The 23,607-nt window shown below is 42.3% G+C and overlaps 2 protein-coding genes and 1 long non-coding RNA gene across 5 annotated transcripts in view; 1 reads left to right on the top strand and 2 right to left on the bottom strand.

Moving 5' to 3' along the window:
• Nucleotides 1-3,212, bottom strand: part of crebbpb (CREB binding protein b) — a 47,108-nt gene extending 43,896 nt beyond the window's left edge. For both annotated transcript variants that reach the window (XM_056407189.1, XM_056407188.1), the window contains exon 1: nt 2,373-3,212. In XM_056407189.1, coding sequence (XP_056263164.1) covers nt 2,373-2,457 — 85 coding nt within the window. In that variant the 5' untranslated portion in view covers nt 2,458-3,212. The remainder of the gene's footprint in view (nt 1-2,372) is intronic.
• LOC130188730 (uncharacterized) lies at nt 1,646-14,819 on the top strand. 2 transcript variants are annotated; one of them, XR_008830638.1, is made up of 4 exons: nt 1,646-1,812; nt 14,016-14,147; nt 14,470-14,650; nt 14,740-14,819. It is a non-coding gene; the product is annotated as an uncharacterized LOC130188730 (long non-coding RNA). The 2 variants fall into 2 exon arrangements; XR_008830637.1 differs by having other exon boundaries at nt 14,497-14,650.
• LOC130188722 (adenylate cyclase type 9-like) overlaps nt 4,087-23,607 on the bottom strand; it is a 28,384-nt gene continuing 8,863 nt past the window's right edge. The window contains exons 2-10 of the mRNA XM_056407191.1: nt 13,995-14,161; nt 11,713-11,823; nt 11,180-11,436; nt 10,748-10,850; nt 9,878-10,086; nt 9,093-9,252; nt 8,812-8,954; nt 8,618-8,641; nt 4,087-8,370 (exon numbers count right to left, since the gene is read on the bottom strand). Coding sequence (XP_056263166.1) covers nt 7,056-8,370; nt 8,618-8,641; nt 8,812-8,954; nt 9,093-9,252; nt 9,878-10,086; nt 10,748-10,850; nt 11,180-11,436; nt 11,713-11,823; nt 13,995-14,161 — 2,489 coding nt within the window. The 3' untranslated portion in view covers nt 4,087-7,055. The remainder of the gene's footprint in view (nt 8,371-8,617; nt 8,642-8,811; nt 8,955-9,092; nt 9,253-9,877; nt 10,087-10,747; nt 10,851-11,179; nt 11,437-11,712; nt 11,824-13,994; nt 14,162-23,607) is intronic.

Consider the following 23,607-nt stretch of genomic DNA (forward strand, 5'->3'; position numbering starts at 1 on the left):
ATGTCAGTTATCTGTGGTGCGTGAAATCTTCCGCATTATGGAGCCCACAAAATAAAATAGCATTTTCTTTAACCCCGCCTCCCAGTTCTTCGTCCAGCCTCGTCCTCGGGCTCATTCACACGAGTGCACTTTACTTTCAGAGCCCAATGGTTTAAATAAGGGCTATTCAAGTGTCCGTACTGGGCATGTGATTTATATTGAAGTACCCGCTGAGTTACAGACATCTCTTTCCCGATGTAGGTCTATGATAAAGAAGTATTTTTGGGGCATCACTTGAGGGACCTGGGAGGGACCTGGAAAGTGTAATTTCATCGTTTGGCCACTATTAAAAAATGTGGTTGAGAGCCCAGCACTTGATGGTGTCCATTTGTCTGCACTCCGCATCAGGAGTTTCACCGTGGCAAGGCTCATGCAGCTCCTTCACACACACAGAATGGGGTGAAGTAAATACAACATAAAGTCCCATAGCTGTTATTCACAACAGCAACTGACCAGCATGAACATTTGGGAGAATAATTTATAATGAACTTGGTTTTACTTTGGGATAAGGAAAATAGTTAGTTGCAGCTTTACTCTCAGGACTGTCCTGACACTTTGTATGCCTGATAAACTTACACACGGACAGCTAGTGCTGCCATTTAACGCACCTTCTTTCCCAAGTTTCTTCTGAGAGATGCATTAAAACCTCTCTCCCATGTAGAAGAATGTGATTGCAGAGTCTACTATTCAGGCAAATATCCCTTCTGAAAGGCACTATCCATAAAACAGCCATGTGAAATGAATTTGCTCATGTTAGGATAAGCCCTGGTGGGACAAATAGATGCCCAAAGTTCTGTTGAAGTTTGAGAAAGTCACTTGTTAGTTTCTGAGAAACTGAAAGTGTGGAGCCAAGAGTATTAAATTATTATTACTCGGTCTGAATGTAATTAATCGTGACCATTTGACTTTTACACGCAAAAGCTTCAGTGTTAAGGAGTTGACATTGTTTGTTCTCCACCCCGAACCAATGTCTGAGAGTGTTGCTTAATATTGACTCATCTCGCATTCACAGACAAAAACTGCATTTTCTGAGAAGGCAGCAAATATCTATGGGTGAGAAGGGTTTATGTTACAATAGATGTCTTCCAAAAACGCACCCGTTACATAATAGCTGACAACTAAAAAAAATTATGACCACTCTACATGTGAATATTTCTGTATCAACCACTGACCGCATGCACAAATTAGAACATAACACAGCACGACGCCATTTACCGATGTGTGTGTGTGTGTGTGTGTGTGTGTGTGTGCTGAAAACATAAAACCCAGGCTGACAACTTTTATGTCAGAGGGTGGCATACCATTAGCTGCAATGTTATGCAATTACGCAATGTGCTGGCCACAAAATGTCAGATTTGTATTTATTTTTTAAAGGTCACCAGTCCCAACAAACCTTTAAAACATCTCTGCAGGTTGGCCTGGGGAAGATGCAGGACTAGTTTCTTATATTTAACATAGCAGCTTTTTTCTGTCCACTCAAGCTCCATGATGCCCATCTGGCTAGCCAATCATAATGGCTGCTGAAAAGTTGGATGTAGGTACAAAACACATTGAATCGTCTTGTTTATTCAGATACTTTTGAACCCAGGTCATTCAAGCACGGTGTTGAAGGAAAGACGGACTGAGCTTTCAGTGGCAGACTGACCCAGTGGTTTAATCAGACAACACAAGTCAGAGTGCACTGCTGAGGAGCCACCGAGGAGGACACCCAGTCCAACCCAGAGGCAACATGTTCCTCTCTGCTGGCTAGTTGGTCACAAAAGGGATCGAGAGGTGAGAACAAATGTGTTTTTTAATCATGTTCGTTTAATATACGTACAGGTGCTACTCGGGACAGCATGATCACAGAAAACTGTCAAAGGAGGGGGGGAAACAACACCGAAGATTCCTGCATGAGTACCGTGAACGTCTCGAATAGTATGTTAGGTTAAGTGACAAGTATGCGTTGTAACTTATCGTTAACCCTTAAAGGCGGATAAGTTGGGAGCATACTCTCCCTGTTAAGTGATTGTCATGTGATGAAAAGGGAATGAGTTTGCAGTTTTTTACATTATTATTGCAAGTGCATGTGTTTGTCAACACGCTGCAGGTTTAAATCAGACCATCCCACAGGCCAAGGGCTACATAGAACAGTTTCCCTGTGATATTTGACCAGCACAACTGAAGTGGCGGATCGGTTTAGGGCTACTACCGTCGCGCTTTTCCTAAAAGGTGCATGCATCCCGATTCAGAAAAGCACCACGGCTTGCCAGCACAATAAATACAATTTTCACTGCAAGTCGGCACATCCTCGTCAGTAAGTCACAGTTGTAAAAAACTAGTCTCGTGCTTACCTGGGCCATCTGACACTGAGAGCGGTGAATTGAGCTTGGGTCGCTTTGCAGTGGGGGGTCCGACATCCAGCAGATTGTCAGCCATCCTGGTCGGCAAATGTTATGAATGGATGATGATGCCGGAAAACAACCACAGAATCAGTCCTTGTCAGCTTTTGGCTCGTAATTACTGGGAACTTTTCCTTTCGTTGCGTGTAAAGAAGCAATGTATCTTTTTTCTTTTTTCTTCTTCTTGACTGGCAGACTAGCAAAATGCTGCCTGGAGAAAAATGTTTCAAAAGAAAGGCAACAGCGCCACGCTCCGCCGCCGAAGATCACCCCATGATAATCCAACACCCAACACCCACATAATTATCCTCAATAATTACGTCCAAAAATTATTTAGGTTCGAGAAAAATAAATAAAAATCAATCATAAAATATTACACAAGGCGTAAGCGAATCCCTTTCTCAGCAGATCGCCGGATTCACGACTGTACAGAATCATCTTTTTTGCAGTCGAAACGAACAGCCATAAAATATGGCTCGGGCTTAAATAAAAAGAGCAATATTCAAAAAATATTTTCTATGAGGTGGATTATTTTTGTCGTCGCTGTCTCCCGGTAAATACAGCGTCTCGGGACGGAGATACGGCGAGAATCGGCGCTCGCTAAAAGGGAAATCAAATATACAGTGGGCTTTCGAGACGGTAAATACCCATGTAATCCTCACATGTTTGCATTAAATCTCATCAGGACGACTAACACTTCCATTTTCTGCAAGAAAAAAGGCGGTTGAGCCCAGTCTGAGTAGCTCCGGTCGGTTTATAAAATTAATGCTCCCCCCGAAATCCCGATTCTGAGCCGCGTCAAGATGGCGGCTGTTGATTCCTCCGATACAAAAAAAAGTTTTTTCTTCCCAGCTAGACTGTGGGGGGAGGAGGGGGAGGTGTCGCGCTATGACGTCCTGACGTAAACCTGTGCCCCACCGTGCGTCATGGGGACGTACGTCAAGTTGCCTCTAGGGGTGGAATAACCCCCCAAACATGAATTTACTACGTTTTTACTGCTTTAAACTTTACAAACACATTGATACACACACACATATATATATATATGCAATACACATAACACATATACACATTATGCATATATACATGTGCATATATACATGTGCATACATACACACACACATATATATTTACATACACATATATAAACATATACATGTATATATTACATACATATACACGTCAGTGTTAAAAAAGTTATTTTTCATTTTTAAAAACGTATTCAAATACTCCTAAGCAGTTACACTATTTAAACATAGTTAATGTACTCAAACAAAGACACCAAGTAATTATCATTTCTCTTAATAAAAAAAGGTATTGTGATCTAGAGGAAACGTAGCAATCACTGTGGAACAATACTCCCTTTTGAAGTGAGTTGAGGTGAATTTAAACTAAGTTGTGTTATGCTGGGTAAATAAATTCATGACTGTTTCATATTTTACAAATGTTTCTAATGTTTTGGATACAAGATCCTAGTCTAAAAAAGAAACAGTCAGGCAATGGAGTAGTATAGTGTTAAATGCATACAGGCAAAAACAACATATGAAATAAATACTCAAGTAAAAGTACCTCAAAGTTATTAGCTACTTGAGAACATGATACAATCCACCACGGGTAAATACAGAACCGGATGTAGGGTACAGGCTATAAATTCAACCGGACAACATTTTCCAGCAACTGACTTTATTGAGTTTTAACCTTCACTCGCATACCTATCAGCATGCTAAATACAAAACCTGTACCAAAGAAAGCAAAAAAGTCATTACACTTGGCTGTGGCAGGCTACTTAAACACTGCCTACCTGCAGACATCTAGTAGTATCTCGCCCCCTTTTTATTTGGTCAGGATGAATTAAAGAAAAACAGATGTCTGTATTGATTGAAGCCTTACTGACTTACTTATTGAAATGATAAGTCTTGAGCATCCCTTCCAAAACACATACAACCACACAGTTTTACAAACACTCATACATTGTTTTTACACACATGCAGGCAAACAGAACACACAAGTATTATTTTAACATTCTTAAAATAACCCAGTTCTTTAGACTATTTAATACTCTAGTCTAGTACATGCGCTTGTATAAATAATAGAAAATGATCAGATAATATACAATATTAAGGCATACTGTACATAAAAAGTGAGCGTCTTGTGCAAATGTGTGTTAACATTGAATATATGAATGACCTTCCTTGAACATGCACAACCAACCTGCACATTAAGGACATCAAGACTATGAGTTGACGCATCTATCTAAGTGTTACTGTTTGTCACACAACTTTCTATTTCAGAGTTCTTAAATATCTCGTAATTCAAAAGGGCTTTAAAAAATTTGAATAAAAATTGACCTTATTTGCTTTATCTGTCACTCAAGTACCATAACCTCTATTAAGAACTTGACCATGGATAATGACAATAATTATGATAAGCGTCCTTTTATTGTTGTTTAACGAACACAAATGTTGGGCTGGTACAAGGATTGTGTGCTCATGGGCGTAAAAAGAAGGTCATTTCTCCTCACAAACTTATTATTATTGCATTTAAATCAACCCAACTCTATCCGAGCAATAGGCAAAGATCACAATGGGAGGCCGAACAGCAAGAGATAAAACAATTTCTCTCAGGCTAATTAATGTTGAATATGTTTGGTATGTTTCCATTTCGTTGTTTGCATTAAGAAAAGGCACTACTCAAATGTCATGACCGTAGAAAAACTAAACCATTAAAAAGTATTTGTGAACATTCTCCTGCTTCCCATGAGCCTTTGAGAAATATTTATTGTCTTAAAAAATTAAAGCCACTCTGAGCAGACAGAGGAGAAAAAGTAAGAAAAATCAAGGCACAAGCAACCTTATCTTCAAACATAGAAAAATATTGAATCATCAGAGTAACGTTAAATGTAGCACTTGAAATACATTATTTGATGATCAAAGAGGGCAAACTTGATACTTTTTTTACTGCTGTATTTGACTTGTTTGCTTTAGTACCTAAACGTAGAAATTATGAAATGGTAATTTAACAGAATGAGATTAAGGTGTTGTTGCAGATATTGAAATGTCCAAAATAAGACACTGAAGTGGATTTCATGGTAAAACCTTTTGGCCCCCGAGCACACAATCCTAAGAAACAGCGAGAGAGGGAAACTGTAACAGCAACAGAGATGTGCAGTTTAATCATCTAGATTTCCTTAGTAACATGATATAATAGCATACAATCTAAAATATAGATAAAAACACCTATAATATAAAATTGCACTGCCTTTGCATTTACAGTGCTATCACATTGTGTTTCATGCCATTAAAATTGCAAAGCAGCTAATGTGTTTAACGGTTTCCATCTAGTAATATCTTTCAAATCCTAGACATTGGAGAGGGAAGCTTCACATAAACAGTTCAAGTTTTGTGTCAAAATAAATACAATAAAACACTTCGTTTTGATCTGTGACATTCCACTTTGATTATCCATTTCTTAAAAGCCTTGTCAACAAACACAGTGCAATTCATAGCGAAACCGAGGGAGTTGTTTTCTCTAATTGATCTACTGTCAACACACTCTACAGGTACAGCGGTGCCTTGTGGCATCCTCGAAATACTCATCGACACTTAACACAGCCGGGGTTCCCATAAGAACCAGGATCACGGGGAAGGGCGCACACATCAGCCAGAGTTAACCTTGTCTACATAACTGTTGTTGCAAGCATGCTGATTAAATGGAGCTGAGACCATCATGCCTCAGTACTAAGGCAGTACAAATATCTTAAACGAGGCCAGAGAAATAATTAGCCACATCGGCAACCAGAACTTTTTTTTTTCGACTGCAGACCTAAACTATTTATTATCATTGTGCAGTTTCATCAAGTCACTGGAGTAACTCACAAGAACCTCTCCTCAATAAACCCGGCATGTTCTTGTTGCTTAACAAGACACATACAAACACACTCTCTCAGTCACACACACTGTACGCATGCAAATACACTCATATGACACGCAGCTCGGCCCCTCGGCCCTGATCATCGTTTAGTCTCCGCTGTGCCTTCTCATAAAGAACACAGAAACCGGCACTAGTGCAGATTTTTCTCCTCGCGCTGTAGCATAAAGATCCTCTTTGATAAAAGGCAAAATATCATAGCATTAGTTTACAAAATAAAGTCAATTAAAGCTATGCGGTTTTTTCTAAAAAGTTTGCTTTTTTACAGTTTTCCCTTTAGGTTATGCTTTCCTTATTTAGAAAGGCTTAGTCTACACATTAAGCTACTCTAAAGGCACTTTAAAGACATAAAGAAATACTTCAGATTAAAGGTATACAGATAATCAAGTAAGTTAATTGGAGAAGATGGGATCCAGGCAAGAGAAGGTACAGAGTCACCCGTCACTTCTTCCCATTTCCTCTGAGTGTTTCTGCCTGACACTCTGTGGTCCAGCTACATCCCCCCCACTGAAAACATCAGCCAATCAGATGGACAGTAAAAAAAACACCTGCTGCCTGGCTGATGCAGAGCAGAGGCCTGTGAGTCTTTTTCTCAAATTCTAACCTTGGGTAGGTCCAAATGTACAGCGATTCTACGAATGCCAACCGGCAGGAACAAGAGCTTAAAGGGTCGAGGATTTATGATTTAAGGGCTATTGTCGCAAATTCTTAAAGTCTGGTTAACTCTCCAACATTACTGTCAGAATCACCATCGCATGTGTCCTTCTTGATGTCTTTCTGGGACATTGTTGTGGAATTTCGGGGTGCATTTTGCTGGACCGAGAGTGAGATGAGCTGTCTGTTATTTGCAGAAGGAGAAGGTGTTTTTAGGTGAGACATAGAACGCCTGGCGTGAGAGGTCTCCGTAGAGGGACGTCTGTCACGGCTGTCTACCTGTTTCTCATGGTTAGGCCCGGTGGTAGTAGAGGAACCGGCGATGGCACCGGGTGTTATTGCCGTGATGCTTACAGTTATGCTGGTTGTCGGCGCCATGCTGGCAATTTCATCAGTGGGCGAGCGCCCGATGCTACCATCCACCTGGACCCGGATCTCTGGTGAGACGAAGAGTTGGTACTGGGGCACAGGGCCACTGTCACTGCTCTTTGGGTAGAGGAAGGTCTTCATCTGCCCTTTGCCTTTGACGTTGACTGTGCCACGGTAATCAAACTCATAATCCATGGCACTGAGCACACAATAGCTCTCCTCGCTGACCTGGACACGACACTCCACACCTGTAGTGTCCATCCGGCTGGCGATGTTGACCGTGTCGCCCCAGATGTCGTAGAGGAGCTTGGTGGTGCCAATCACCCCGGCTGTTAGAGGCCCGTGATTAAATCCGATGCGAAGCTTGAAGCCGAAGCCCAGCATGTTCTTGTTGAAGTCGTCCACCACACGCATCATTTCCATGGTAAATTCAAAAAGAGCGCGCAGGTGGGCATGAGGATGTGGGGCATCTGCACACTGCTGCGCATTGAGTCCTGCTGCTGCCATGTATGTGGCGCCGATGGTCTTGATCTTTTCCATATTTGAGAAGGCAGGCTTCCGTAACAGCTCATCGAAGTCTCCGATGAGCTCGTTGAGGACGCGATAACACTCCTTGCCTCCCTCGTAGCTTTCCTCATAAAACTCACTGAAGTTAACAATGCTGGCAAATATTACGCCCACATTGTCGTGGTTCTTGGAGTAGCTCTGGGTGACCTTCAGCTGCTCGGCCACATGGATAGGGATGATATTGCGAAGCAGCCAGTCGGCCTGGTCCCTCATGTTCTGGATCTTGATGCGATGTTGATCAGCCTCCATGTTGCCATGGTAATGCAGGCGGTGACTGACCTCAAATTCACGGTTAAGGAACCAGATGAGGAGAAGGACCAGGAAAAAGGCCACACAGGCCTCAGGGCCCAGCAGGTCCTGTGGGTCTGGGTCTGCTGGGCTGGTAGACATGATGAAAGAGCTGTTGCTGCTGCTGTTGCTCAGGCTATCTGACCTGGTAGAGAGAGAGAGAGAGAGAGATACAAGAAAAGTTAAACTGAAGAATAAACTCAATGCTTCTTAAACTAAATATGCACTTCTATAGCTGTAAGTAATAACCACAACTACAGAAGCTTTTGGCAGAAGTTGCTTGCACCTCACCAAAGGTTCAATACTGCCTAATGCAGACAACAGACAGGAGTGATTACCAGCAATAATTTATGACAAAGTGAACTAACTCTTCCAAATATCACTGCACTTACCAGAAAAACAGACTCTTAGCACCACTGGAAAAGATAAAAGACAAATAGCACTATTTAGTGCAACCATCAAACATAAACTTCTGCTCTTTTCTTTAAATTGCCATGAGTAAGTTGTCAGTGTCATCACATTATTCATTTACATCACATGTTACGAATCTGTTATTTCTTTTCATTATCTCTTGAGCGTGTCATACCCGCAGGGGGAGCTGAAGAGCGAGGCCAGCAGTGCTAGTCCCACCAAAGTCGCTAGAACTGAGCGCATCCAGTAGCTGAGTTGGCAGAAGTTACAGTACTGAATGATAGCTATGATGACGGCACAGCAGATGAACATGGTGAACTGGAAAACATGGGGTACAGTCATTAGTCAAAAGAGCCAAGAAGATTATCACATAAATTCCCCTGACCTTAAGCAATATTAACATATTGTACTAACAACTAAAAGACATGCGCCAGAAATATGAAACTTCAAACCCACCTGGATGGAGAGATGCATGTCACAGGCGACATGAGAGAAGACAGCCACAGTGGGCAGGGACACAAGGACGGCTCCTATAAAGTGACGCGCTAACCAGCCTGAAATGACTCTCATCAGCACCCGAGTGCAATTGAGCACACTGTCCAGGTAGAAAGCCATTCTGGAGAAGAGGAACAATACCATGTGATTTATAAAGAGATTATGATGATGTTCTAGAGATTCATGTGTTTATCTACCTATTTTCAGACACGACTGTCCACACATATTCAAATTGGTTCCATCAAAAATAATAAAAATGTATTCATGTTAAAAGGGTGTCGGGCCTTTTTGCTCCAGGGTCCCTAATTTATAATTCAGTTCATCTCCGTTCACATAAAAGCTACTTTTCCATTTCAGTTATCCAATAACTTCAAGCAAGTAAAGATAATGCAGTTAGCCTGCATGGAAACAACACCTTCAGTTTCTCTGTCCTTTGTATCAGGAGTCTAAAACCAGACCGTTTGTTAGCCCCCATTCGTATAGATTAAGTAATGGACATGTTGGTGTTAGTGTTGATAAGGAGCCACTTGCTACATTTTGAATGTGGAGTAAAGAGCCAATTTGTACGCTGGGATATTATATTTAATGAAATTATTATTCCAGGAAAGATGATCTGAAGGGCCATAATGCAACAACACATTCTAAACACGTCTTCTATATCCGAGGTCTTCTGATATTGTCTCGTAGGCTGGTTCCATCCCGTGGGCCTGAAGTTTAAGAGCCATAATCTATTTTCAATATCTCACCGTACAGCGAACAGCAGAGCCAGAGCCTCCAACAGGGCGGCTGCAGTGGTCAGAATGAGGGCCGGTGTGGACAAACTCAGTTGGGAAACAAGCGGTCGGAGGAAACAGGCCAGTGAGAGAGCCAGAAACACTGAACAGCACACGATTATGTCCAGGAAAGAACTGAATGTTGGACTGGCGAAGGTCTGCACTGGTGCTTGGATTTCCACCTGGGAGGGATAAACAGGCACAAGTAAACATTAAAATAATCCCAAATAGTTGTTTAGGAATAAGGGAGAATTATGTTCCAAAATGATAGCAAGGCATTCATAAAGAGTCAGTGAAATCCAACCAAACGGCATGATCGGAAAAAAAGTCTCACCATTCAGTATACATTGGAAATAATGAATTGTTCAACAATCAATGATAATTCAATAATTTAAGTAAGTCTTTACTCAAATATATCCCTTTTCCCAAGTCAGTGAATAGTGAATTATACGATGTCGCAACATTTGCAGCCCTGAGTGCAGATGCCCTTCTGAGGTTACACCAGCAGAGGGCATCACAAACTAACACAACAGTACTTAATGGGTCCTGCAGTGATTTCTCTTTGCCGCAGTGGTGACCAGACTGGTCACAACGCAGTGCTACCAGGCTTCCCAGACAAGACACAGACTTAGGGAAACACAAACATACACAAATACAGGTTGAGACTGCAGGACGACTGGAATTAAAAAACACACTGGTCTTAAGGCTTAAGACAATGACTTTAAGCTCATTCATGGATAATGTTGTAAATAAACCGACACACAAATATGCATGTACGTCCATTACGCACAGGCTCACATGCACGAAATAAGCTCTCACAACCACACACACACACACACATACCTCTTCCTGGTAGCTTATCCGGTAAGCAGACTCCAGGCTCCTCTCCAGGAAGGTGAGGCTCAGCTTGTTAATAGGAGGTCTGTAGAAATAGTCCTTCATCAGGCTGTCCCAGGCACAGACGAAAGTTAGTCCACATTATGTTCCTTCTGGATTTTATACATTGCAATCAACTAACTGAAAATGTCCTGAAAAATGTACATTAACAGCCGAGATTGACTTCCTGATCAACTGTACGCATGTTTAAATGTTGCATACTTGTTAAAAGATTTGTTTATCGTATTTATTTTTAGGTCATTCTAAAGCCGGCGGTCTCTACAGCCTTATTAGAATTAGAATAAGCTTTATCTGCCCCGAAAATACCAAACATGTTTAATTTCATTCTAACACGAGTTAAAATCTGGACGATAACATCAGTAAGCAGCGTGACCCAACCTGTCCTCTTTAATAACATCCACAAAGTGAGCATCGCTCCTCTCCCTGAAGTTCTTGGAGCGTAGAGGGATGAGCGCTGAATGGTCCATGCCCATGGTTCCACCGCTCCACGTCTTCTTCTCCTTCTCCTGCAGCATCTCACAGAGTGACGTCTGGCTGTTGTTCAAGGCTTCCAGCTGAGGACTGAGCAGGCCGTTTAGGGCCTTGGGGCTGCGCCCGGCAGAAACAGCTGGGGAACACTTCAGATTGGGAATGTCCTAAGGGGAATAGACGAGGGAGAGAAGACCTGACTTTGAAATATAAAGCTAAAGATTGTGCTCCAGTCACTCCAAAGGAAATGCATGTGTGTGACACACTTTATCTGGGACCCATGGAGTTTTATTTCTTTGAACTATTTGTAAGTTTATCTTTCAGAGTTGGTTCACGATGTCCCAATATTTGAAAGAAAAAATACACTATACTGAACATACGTATCAATAATGGCGAGCTCTTGTTCAAACTGTGTTTGGTGAAGGTAACAACAACAGACTCACCTTGATGCTGTCGGTCTTATGGTCGTCATGGCAGCCATTGGGCACAGTTGCTTCCTCCAGAACCTGATCCTCGACTGGTATCAGTACCACGCTGCAGGATATACAAGGAGACTGTAGGGCGGCAGAGGTTTGGCCGTGCGGCATACGGGGGCAGGAATGAAGAAAGATAATGAATACATTGAGAGATACAGATCATAGAAAGCATGTAAGCAGAGAAAAACATGAAAGGATGCCAGAGATCCAGTGCAAGAGTCTTGGGGGACGACAAAAAGACAAGAGAGATGACAAAACATGTGCATCAGCGGTGATCACAAAAGCATCGTGGCAGCAAAAACACTAAACTTGTCATTTAAACGCAAAGTAAGGGTGTTTACTATCGTCTTACAAATCTGTATTTGGATATTTATTCCTGTGATGACGATGTGGGACAGTCACTGAAAAACAGATACAGAGATGGAGTAAATCAGAAGCAATGAAGAAGACTACACGGACTCAAGGTCTTTGTTTTCATCCAATTCATCGTCTTCACACACAATGGAACGTGTGTGTGTGTATGAGAAATGTGTTTGTGTGACAGTTACACTGTGTTAAGAATGCCCATGACACTGACGTGTGCAAGGGACTGTGAAATATTGATACGGCAAAAATAAGTGTTTTATTACTGCTCTCAAGACCACTTTTGAAGGTCTCAGTCTTGGAATAGTGTCCTTGTTTACTCGCTTGTTTACTCACTTCTTTCGCTCCCGGACAAGGAGGATTTTTTATTTTAAGACCGGTCAAGGCCACAACTGATATCACAAACTTGCCTGTGCATTGTCTAATTTATTTGTATATATATATATATATATATATATACACACACAAATAAATAACATATTACTGTGATTGCACAAAAAAACAAAAAATCTCCACACATAAGATTCCCCTCTAAAATCTTATTTTATCAATAACTGCTTTGTTTACACTAATACATACATATATGTAAAATATATATGACACATCTTTATAATTGGAATGTGGATCTTTCAGATCAGTTTGAGGAGTGCCTTTAGTTTGCATGTTTTACATTTTAGCTGAAGCTGTTATGAGGTATGAGACTCTCACTGGTTTTGGTCCTGGTCTCAATATTCTCTGGTTTTGGTCCTGGTCCTGGTTTCAATACTCTCTGGTTTTGGTCCTGGTCTCAATACTCTCTGGTTTTGGTCCTGGTCTCAATACTCTCTGGTTTTGGTCCTGGTCCTGGTCTCAATACTCTCTGGTTTTGGTCCTGGTCCTGGTCTCAATACTCTCTGGTTTTGATCATGACTTGGTCTCAGTTTAGGTAGCCTTAGCTACAACAATGACACCCATTATATAACGTAAACACACAGAGGTTGCACACACTGTGTACCTGCATGCTAAATTAAGCGTGCAAACATGGATTACCACACTATGAATCCTTTCACCAATCCAGAGTTCCAAACATCATTAAGCCTTTTTGAAGAGTTTTGAGACCATGATCCTTCAGTGTGAGACATATCTGTATATTAGATTGAAGATGCTTGAAGCTTGAAGCGGAACCTCTGTGAACGGAGGAGTCATCAGATGAAAGCAGAAAGCGTTGAGCATCGCCCTCCCTGCTTGAGCTCATTACCAGACCGAGGACCCCCACTGTTTCCATAAGTATCCCTCCCCCCTCCCCCCTCCCCCTCCACCTGGCAGAGATCTGAAAGGTCTGTGCAGGGATAAAGGGGTGCAGAAAAAGGAGAATACATTCAAAGCACAGTGGTGCAGAGTTCTGAGGCTAATAGAGAATCTGAGGGAATATAATGTGACACAGTATTTGTGAGTCCATGTCCTAGTGGTACGATTTGGAGGCAAATGAGACATTTCCCTTGAGGCAACATTAAGGAGGACACAGAGGATGGGTATTTTCTGGACTGATGAGCAGAGCATGATGATGGGTCAGTTCACACGTCGACTGCCTGCTGGGGAGGACAGCGCTTTCCATTGCCTAATTAATAAGATCTCCCCATTTTGTTCTTATTATCTGATAATACGGATTTAATGATGCAAAAGATAATGCAACAAATATTGAAGCTGCTGATACACCTACATCAAGATGCATACACATACACAGAGAGCCACAAGTTGAATATCAACGAGGCTGTACCAGAACATTGAGCTCAGTTTTCTGCCTCAGGCAATGTGAATGTGGAAAACAAACTTCCCCCACTTCCTCAGCAACATGGCTGATGATTCATATCATGTTCTGAGAGCTAGTGTGCATTAACTGCATTTACCTTCGCACTGTCTGGAGGCAGGGTGCAGGCTGAAGGGGCTCCATCGGGTGTGTCCACCGTGGAAGCGGGGCTCCGACGATCTGCATGCTCCGGCAAACCCAACTGAGAGCAGCTGCAGAGAGAGTGAGGCTCCACTTTCCTGCCAGAAATCAGGTAGGTCTTCAGGCCTGGAGCGACACAAACCAAGAGCGGTGGGGAAGATGTCACTGGCAGATCAGTTTGTTACTCTCAGGTGAAACTTGAACAGGCCAGAGTTGAGTTTAGTCATCCTTGTTTGGTGGTTGTGGAGTTGCTTTAGAATTCAGCAGAGGCTCAGTACCCGGCACAATAAATTCCCTCAGTGAATTTTGTTAGCGGGTTCTCGCATTAAAGGTGAATAGAGAGAGGGAGAAGCAGAGAATATCAACATACTCAAGGTCACACAGTCATTCTTGTTTCCATAAACATTAAAATGATGTGTGATGCATCTGTGCAGCGTTTTGTTTGTTTTTTCTTTCTCTAGAATTAGAAGAGCCAGAAAGAAATGGGGCGAGCTAATCAAAGCCAACACGTATTTCAAGCTCCATAGATCCATTTTATCCGCTGTCATTCCTTGTGCACCCTCCTCATCACACCTAATTCTCTGCTCCAACTCCAGAGCCCGAGGAAGAATTTACGTAAAGTGCCGCAAATCCTCCCATGTATCATTCTTAATCTATTTTTCTCTGAAATGATATAACGAATCATTCATACATTTATCCCACAGGTGCATGTGCACATGCAGGTCTGTGCAGATTTCGTGAATCTGAGGTCCCCATGAGACAGGACGAGTTCCAGAGAACAGGCAAGGGCCAAATATTTAACCACCTGCGTCCTCCCACTTCTATCATCATGCTATCCTTGCGTGTGTGTGAGTGTCTTTGTTAGCGCGTGTGTGTGTGTGTGTGTGTGTGTGTGTGTGTTTCAAGCCTCCAGCCTAAAAAAACTGACCCCTTTTCCCAAGACAATGTGGTGAGACGTCTTTAAAATGATCTAACTGCTGCTATACACAACATGATTCACTTGCTTTACTACATTGGATGCATGGAAATACACAAACCTGCATATTGCACACTGTTTGTAACAAACTGAGATTTAGTAAAGATCAGATGTTTGTTATTGAAGCCCTCTGCAAACGTTCCCGGTCTGTCTGCAACAATGCAGGGGCGAGCCACGTCCAGAGTGAGTCAGTACCTGGGACCGTGTGCTTAGCCACATAATTCAACTGTCAGTGAAGCCGCAGCTTCTGGCTTTGAGATGGTCTGCCCTAAGTACTTCAGACAGGCCTGCCACTGCCTCGCCTGAGCCCCCCTGGGGCTGCACTCAAACACCTACTCAGAGAGACCACCCGTGTGACACGAGGGTATACGGGCTCCACACTCTCATTTGCAGTGATACATATGCACATCTATCTGCATATCTACAAATACTGAGATGAGCAGCTCAAGAAGCAAATAAAAAAAATAAAAACATGCACAGAAAGAGACAGAATGTTCAACGATGAGACGCAATAAAAGAAACGCTCCTCCAATCCCCCTACACCCCCAGTCAAACACGTACACGGCACACAGAGCGAGCGGAGGAGGAGACGGGCGGCTTTGCTGGATCTGGGTCGACAGCCAGGTGGATGAGGATTTAGGGATGGGAAGAGAAGACGGTAAACAGCGTTAACAAAGAACTAATTCTCTGCACCAGTGATGCAGAATGACACAGCCGCAAGAAGAGGCAGCAGAAAACTGTTGAGTTTTTGACTTCCTCGAAGGATGGAAATGTGTCAGTTTGACTGTCAAAGGGAGATCCACTGAATGAATTCATTAGGTTGCTAATGTAATCCTTCTCCGTCTCCCAGCAGGACATACAGTGACTTCTGCTTCTGCTCAAAGGTCAACAGGGTTGCTTGAGTAAAGATATCTTGAAATGATGTATGCAGGGCAGCAAAGGAAATGTCAAACAATGTCTCATCTCCCCTATGACCGTGGGCAGAGAAGTATGTGTGACTGTTCACTGAGACTTCTAAAAGCCAGATGATCTGTTTGGAGTCAAAGAGACGGTCATACCATTTTAGGCTGAAACACAACACTTGCAAAGTATGAGTCACACTGTATTATTTATGAATATATTTAGCGTTGCAATTAATGCAAATCCTGTATCTGCTGTAAAAGCAATGGTGCATGCTGAGTAATAATAAAACTGTAGAAGACAGGGAGAGAGCCAAATTGGGCGATACAGAAAGCACTGGACCGTTCAGCCTCTTGTCCCCAAAACTGTAACAGCTTATTAAAGATAATGGAGTGTTTCAAACAAGAGAATACACACAGCAACACATAACTAGAGCAGAACAGTTGATAGTAAATCAAACAGTAATGACCCAACATTTAAAAAACGTATAAAAGACAATTACAAACAAAATACCAGACATGAATTTAGGACATATAAAGAGATGGAGAACAAAAACAGGGATAAATTAGTCGAAGCTCTAAAATAAGCAGTTGTCTACAATCTCCATCAACTTGCTCGGCTTTGACTTTGTGTGTTTCTGGCTTGATTTCAGACGTTTCCGTGCTCCACTTTGGTCAGACGGAAGCAGAGAAACGTGCTTCATGTCTACGGACAGGAATCCATATCCATATCTTTCAGAGGTTAATGCGGATGTACGTTCTATGGATCACATCTTGTCGACAGTTTGTGTCTTGACAGCCAGAGAAGAGCGACATAAATCGACTGCAGGGGCTTGCAAAGGTGCACAGTGTGTTGCCTGTGTTTGTTTGCATGAGGGGTTATTTGAGTTCAAGTGTCTGCAGATGTTTGGGAGATGAAAATGACATTGTTGACAGGGAGTAAATTGTGGCTTTGATAAACTGGCCTGACTATCAGCATGCTCCAATGTCCACTTCCACAGGGGCATACATCATCAGAGCAGAACAGCTGTGCCCTAAAGGCCTTGTGGCGGGGAAATGGGTCAGGAAACATCACGCTTGTCTCCGACTACGCATCGGTCATTCTGTGCACATCTTCGATAGGATCTGTGATATATCGACATGGATGTGTGTTTGAAGATGTGAAATAACACCATCACCTCTACTCCTCCCTCGTCCACCTCCTTGTAGCACGTCCACACTATTCAGGGACTGCAGCTATCCCTGAACCTCTCTTTGCATGAGCAGTTCAGTGCAGAAGTCGGGTGTGCCAGACAAACATAAAAGAAAAGGTGGAGACAAACGCAGAAGTTGTGACTGCTAAAGGGGGCCATTTTCAACACAAACAATATCACCTTCGACCGGGCCAGAGCGGGAATGTAAAAGAGCAGGTACAACAAGTCTGGGTCCTATATACAGTATATGTCAAGGAAGAATTGATGTCACTTTGTGACAGACAATCTATCCATCCATCTGTCGATCTATCCGTCTTTCTATCCATAGAGTTGCCCTTCTTTCTATCTATTTGTCTGTTTGTCTATCCATCAATCTATCTTTACATCGGCACATACACAAAAGAGGGCATAAAGAATGGAAGGCTAAATTGAATAATGTTACCCTTGTAATACACAACTAAAGAAGAGAAGAATAGTTACATTGTGTACGAATGCTGCAGGTGTAGTATCTATAAATACTCCAGGTTTTGGTCATTTATCTCAAAGCAACCAACACCTTTGCTTTCAAATTCCACCTCCAACCCAAGTGGTACTGAACAGCCAATACTGCTGACCCAGGAAGGTTTACTCAGAGCAGTAGAACACAGAGGGCAGTAGCGAGGGAAAGAGAGTTGGCAGATATGCTTTGATTCTCACACACACACACACACACACATACACTCTTCTGATAATGACAGGCTTGCCTTCCAGGGCCAGGTATCGGTGCAGGAGGGCAGAGGAGCATGAGGCTGGGCGGCTCTCCATGCCAGTTGGCACTGTTAGCAAACAGCCCCCACACTGCCCCCACATTTCCCCCCCCCCCCCCACACACACACACACTGCACCCTTGTCCTGGGATAAACTGTACATCCTGTCCCTATCGGGGGTTGGGGGGGCAGCAGAAACAGAAGGGAACCTGTTCAGTATGACAGGCTGTTTAGGCAGACTTTATTACTCCCGCATGGTTTGCAGAGGAGAGGAGGCAGAGATAAGATCGCAGAGATGAAAGAAGTGGAGGCTAGAGTGAGTCCATGAGTTGTTTGCTCGTTGTGATGGAATAAGAAAACGACATGTGTGCTGTCGATGAGTGAACCCATTCAGTCAGAAAGCATGAAAGACATGCATTTTTCATAAGGACTCATGCCGTCATCTCTAACCTTTTATTTTTACTACTGAACACTTCTGCAGAGCCGCGATGACTAAAGCATTAAAGGGCACGCAAGAAAATGAGCATAATTATTCAGTGTTAAATCAGGTCAGAGTGTCCAGAAGAGAAGTCTGAGGAATAATATTGAAGATCAGATTTTTGACACTTTGCTCAATTTACTACGTACATAAACAAGCCCGCCGAGCTAAATGCTGATGGTTTAAAAGATATATTGTGTGTACAAGCGCATTAGGCACTGTTAAATAGAGCCTGATTTCCATCATCTGCGAAGTGCCTAGTTTCCGAACTTTGATAGCACGTAACAACACACTTTATCAATATCCAGCATATGCATCATTAAAGTAGGCCTCTGATGGATTTAAAGTAGAAATATAAAACAAATTGTAAAGATTTTGACATGCTTTTTCTATCTATATAATATATATTTATTTAATCTGTGGTTGAATTTGGCTATTGTTGGCTAAGGACTGAATTTTATTTCCTCAAGGATTTTAGCATCATTTTGATGAGGTACCATTTTGGGGTATTTCATTCACTGGCTGAACCTAAAAAGTGATAATCCGTTTATTTGTTTTTTTCAATACATTCATTTACAATAAAAAAACATCTAAATCATAATCTATCCATCTCCCCAAAACCCCGATTTCTATCTTTCAATGAGTATTTGGCTACTTTATTTCTTTTACTAAAATGGAATTGTTTTGCGTTTACATTATTTAATCTTAGTTTTGAGTAGATTAGTACAAACCCCAAAATATATATTCTAATGCCAAATCATTAGAACAAAATATGTGTTTCAAAGAATTAGTATTATCCTCGCTTCACCTTCGACTCAAACACGCTCATTGACATGCAGGAGCACTTCCACTCTGCAATGATGGATTTGCAGCATATCTTAATTCCATGAGCTGAAGTTTCAATATGTGACATCCTCAGGGCTTTAAATAAAATGTTCCATATCAGTAATTTTAAAGTGTTCCTGCTTCTTCTTTAGTTATTGTATTATTTGGCTGCGTCCCACTGGCGCACAAGAAGAGTCGATCCCCAACCTCAGGGCCAAGACCCTCAACAAGGGGCTGCAGGATGATGAACTAAAGAAAGACTCAGACTAAACATTAAAGACTCCTTTATTTCTTGTAACTGACACCATTTTACCTCATGCTGCTCACAAATTGGTTGACATGTGATTAATAATGATGATGCGAGTATGTTTTCATTGGTTTTGGTGGACGTATGAAGCAAAAGGTGAGTGAAGCACTGCAGTACAGCACTGGTAATTGATAAACAAGGTGGCACTATAGCCTGGCTACAGCTGACGTTGGGCCTTCTGAGTACACGGCAAACTCACTCATGAGGCGCAGCTAAACAAATACAGTTTTTCGCACAGTGAGCTCTTGGAATGAATTACATAAGCCATAAAAAAAAAGACCAAGTCCTGGACACCACCTGGGCTTTCTCAGCCCATTAGCCTTCGGGGGTTTGGGACAAAAACACGTCTCTAAACTACGTCACAGGCTTTACTACTTAGACACAAACAAGCAACAAGCCATACTGAGGTCTCTCTGACCAATGCAATCAGGACAATCTGTGAATACACTTCCCCTCTTTATACTTGTCCCTCAATGCTGTAAACAGGGGTGGCACTACAAAAAAAGTTCCATATTTGGCTCGTGTTTTCTTTCCTGGCTGCAATCCGGCCCCATCGAGGCTCACTCGATACGACAATAGGAACACTTGACATCCCTCCAAAGTCATTAACTCTCGCTTGGCTGCGTCAGTCTCGTACACTCGGCACTCAATTTGGATTCGGTCCTTCCATCCTTGACCGTCCGAGGCTGCCAGGGTCTGCTGGCAGAACAATAGATAGACAGTTGACACCCCTCCAAAATCCTTAAATCCACCCTGCCTCCAGCCAGTCAGTCAGTGGCCTGTATTTTCTACACTTTGTCCATCTCACTGAAACGTAATGTCTGTCTTTCTCTCACCCTGTCTCTCTTTGACTGAACTCTTCGCCATGTTCCTTTGAGTTTGAGCTGATATCTGTTTAACTCATCGCTGCATAGGCGCCACGGGCAGTTTCCATGGCCGTCATCATCATAAAAGCTCAAACTCACTTTCCATCATCTTTTTTACTCCATTGTCCTCTCCTCCGTCAAACTCTTAACCCATGCACGCTCCACTAATGCTCTCATCCACTTTTCATCTCCTTGATAATGGTGATCATATTGCTCCTTATACTAGTCAGCACTATTTACTTGTTTCCTGCTCCAGTTGTTTCAACGATTTTCAGTTGACATTTTCTTTGTAGTGATCTACCTTTTAGTGTCTTGTCTTAGTTTAAAATAGAAATTAATTCCCCCTCGTTCAAGCTTTCATTTGTTTTGATAAAATATATAAGAGAAAGATTGAATAAGTGTGCAGTTTAAGTACTATATCAGAATAAGAAAATGTTTACAGAAAAGCCTTGTGATAATGCATATTTCAGACAGTACAGTTTTTAATGATGTATTCATCGAGGACATCTTGACATCTAGGACTCTCACTTCAAGCCCAGGGCATGATGACAATATCTCCTAATAACTACTATTTAAAGCAAGTCTTTGTATGATGTCCTGTTCAATTCCTTTTTGTTTTCTAAAGAATTGTATGATTATTACATATACTAATGGTGTTCCATCTTCTCCATGATGATATAAGCCTTAAGGTGGGTCAGTCCGTAGCTTTTTTTCGAGCTTCTGTCAAATAAGAGTAAATGACCACAAAAGGGACAGGTTTTCAAATTAATTTCTGTACAGGAGTTGAATCGAAACAAAAAGACTATTTGTAGGCTCGCTTTGAAGTGAAAATAAATTGAATCACATGGGCCTGAGACGCTATTGACTAGCAGTTAGTTATGAGCATCGCGCGGCCATCCGTCAAACAGTGACAGCATTTCTGTGGGTAAACGATCAAAGCAAACAGGCAACACACACAAACATTCCCCTCCTTCTCATGCTCCACCTCACATTGCCTTCTGCTCTCAACCACAGACTCTGCTTACTCAGCATTTTGACTAATGGGGGAGTTGATGAAGAAAATCTGCTGGATCTTCAGCCGAGCAGTGAGCTACTCCCTCAGGACTTTATCTGAAGCAGGCTAATGATAGGAGGAATACATACATATAGGCTTGCCAACTTAAACCCAACCCCATTATAGAAACATAAGAATCATATTCTGGCGAAAACGGAGACACAACGTGTGTGTATGCTGAGGACCGCTTGCAACATTGACAGGTTCATTACATCCCACAGTCAAGCACAGAAAAGGAGCGACTGAAACAAGTCTATATGCAGCCTGTTTCAAGATGAGCATTGCTCTATTGCTCTACAGTGGAGGCAGCACTCTGACTCAGTTGCAGAATGAGACGGCAGCAAAATGGACGGTATGAAAGCAGAACAAATAAAACTAGAAAAACAATAGGTTCCTCTACGATGGAGTCGTCACGAGGACCCAAAAAACAGGGGACGGGGAGGCAGAGAAGAAAAGTGACACAAAGAGACACAGATTGAAAGTGATTAAGAGGGGCCCAGGTTAGATCCCTGATCCCGGGCGGTCCTTCTGTGTGGAGTTTCATGTTCTCACCTTGTCAGTGTGCAAAATGCCAGATAATACACAATTTCAGAGGTAATTTCTAAATAGTGTAAATACAGTATATAAAAAGCAGATCTATTTTTACATAATGTCTTGGGCAATCTTTTAAAAACACAAATGTATGGGATTCTTATTGAAAATGTCTCTTTATGTAATGAGTAAAAAAGAAAGAGTAATTTTTAATCTCTACACTATCGTTATCAACCTGAAAAAGGCCAGTATAGCTGTATGTGCAAGCAACATTTCATCATCAATTGATCAACAATAATATTTTTGCTTGATCAGTTTTATTATCTGGTAAAAAAACAACAACTAATGGATGCCACTCCCCAGTAACCAACACTTATTTTAACAGACAGACAAAAAGCAAGCAAAACTTCATATGTCCATCCTTTCATTTTCATCTACTTTTACAGAAGCTGGTTCAAAAGAAACAACGCATTCCAAACGTCCATTTTCCAGTTCTTCCTGTGGGACCCCAAGGCGTTTCCAGGCCAACATAATCTTCCCAGAAAGCTCGGGATCTACCCCGGGGCCTCTTACCATTCCGGACAACAACGGACGGCTCTCATGAGGCATCCCGATCAGATGCCCGAACCACCTACACTGGCCCCCTTTTGACCCAAAGGAGCAGCGGCTCAACTCCGAGCTCCCAAAGGATGTCGGAGCGCTTCACCGCATCTCTAAGGCCGAGCCCGGCACATTCCGTCAGTCGCTGCCCGATGCCCATGACCGTAGGTGAGGGTCAGGACGGAGATGGACTGGTAAACAGAGAGCATTGCCTTCCGGCCCGCTCACTACAACAATGAGGTCCGATGTCTGTATTCCCTGAACAAACCACTAGTCCATCTCACATTCCACTCTACCCACAAACTCACATGCTCAAAACTAAATTCGACATTATTTTAAAATAATAAAAAAGGTACAAGAATGATTGCAGTAGATTAAAGATTAATAGCTACAGATTATGAGAAGAGCAACAATTATAGAAGAGTAAATAATAGAAGAGAGAAGGCAGAGTGCAGAGGGGGTCAGACGTGAGGGGAAGAAATGGACTTAAGATAGAAAGTCTCTTGATTTACAGTATAAATAAAATAGAGAAACACAGGAGGAGGGTGTGAGAGACAGGTCTATAAAATAGATGTTTCCTCATTCTTAAAGCTGGCCTGAAACACTCAAAATTAATTTCACAGCGTATACTGCGAATAATCACAAAATTAGGCATGCAACTATAAAATATACTGAAAGAATTTGTGGGGGATAAAACACTTGTATTATACCACTCACACACTCTCACTCTCTCTCACACATACACACTGAGTGCAGAAGCAGGCTTCAGGATGGACTGGCATCCAGTCATCTTCTCTCATTCATAATTCAGAGCCATTTATCTCATACACAAACACAAACACACACTAGCACGAACATAGCATGCACCTTATCTTCTGATAATGACAGGCTTGCCTTCCAGGGCCAGGTATCGGGGCAGGAGGGCAGAGGAGCAGGTGGCGCAGAGAAACTAGCATGCCAGTTGTAATGAGAGACACACACACACACACACACAGAGACAGACAGACAGACAGACGCACACACACACTCCCCCGCTGTGCACACTAACAAGTCACTACAGCTCACAAGTGTGGGTGTTTGCATTGAATGTACTTCAT

This window comes from Pseudoliparis swirei, chromosome 23, assembly GCF_029220125.1.
Source record: "Pseudoliparis swirei isolate HS2019 ecotype Mariana Trench chromosome 23, NWPU_hadal_v1, whole genome shotgun sequence".
Classification (NCBI taxonomy): domain Eukaryota; kingdom Metazoa; phylum Chordata; class Actinopteri; order Perciformes; family Liparidae; genus Pseudoliparis; species Pseudoliparis swirei.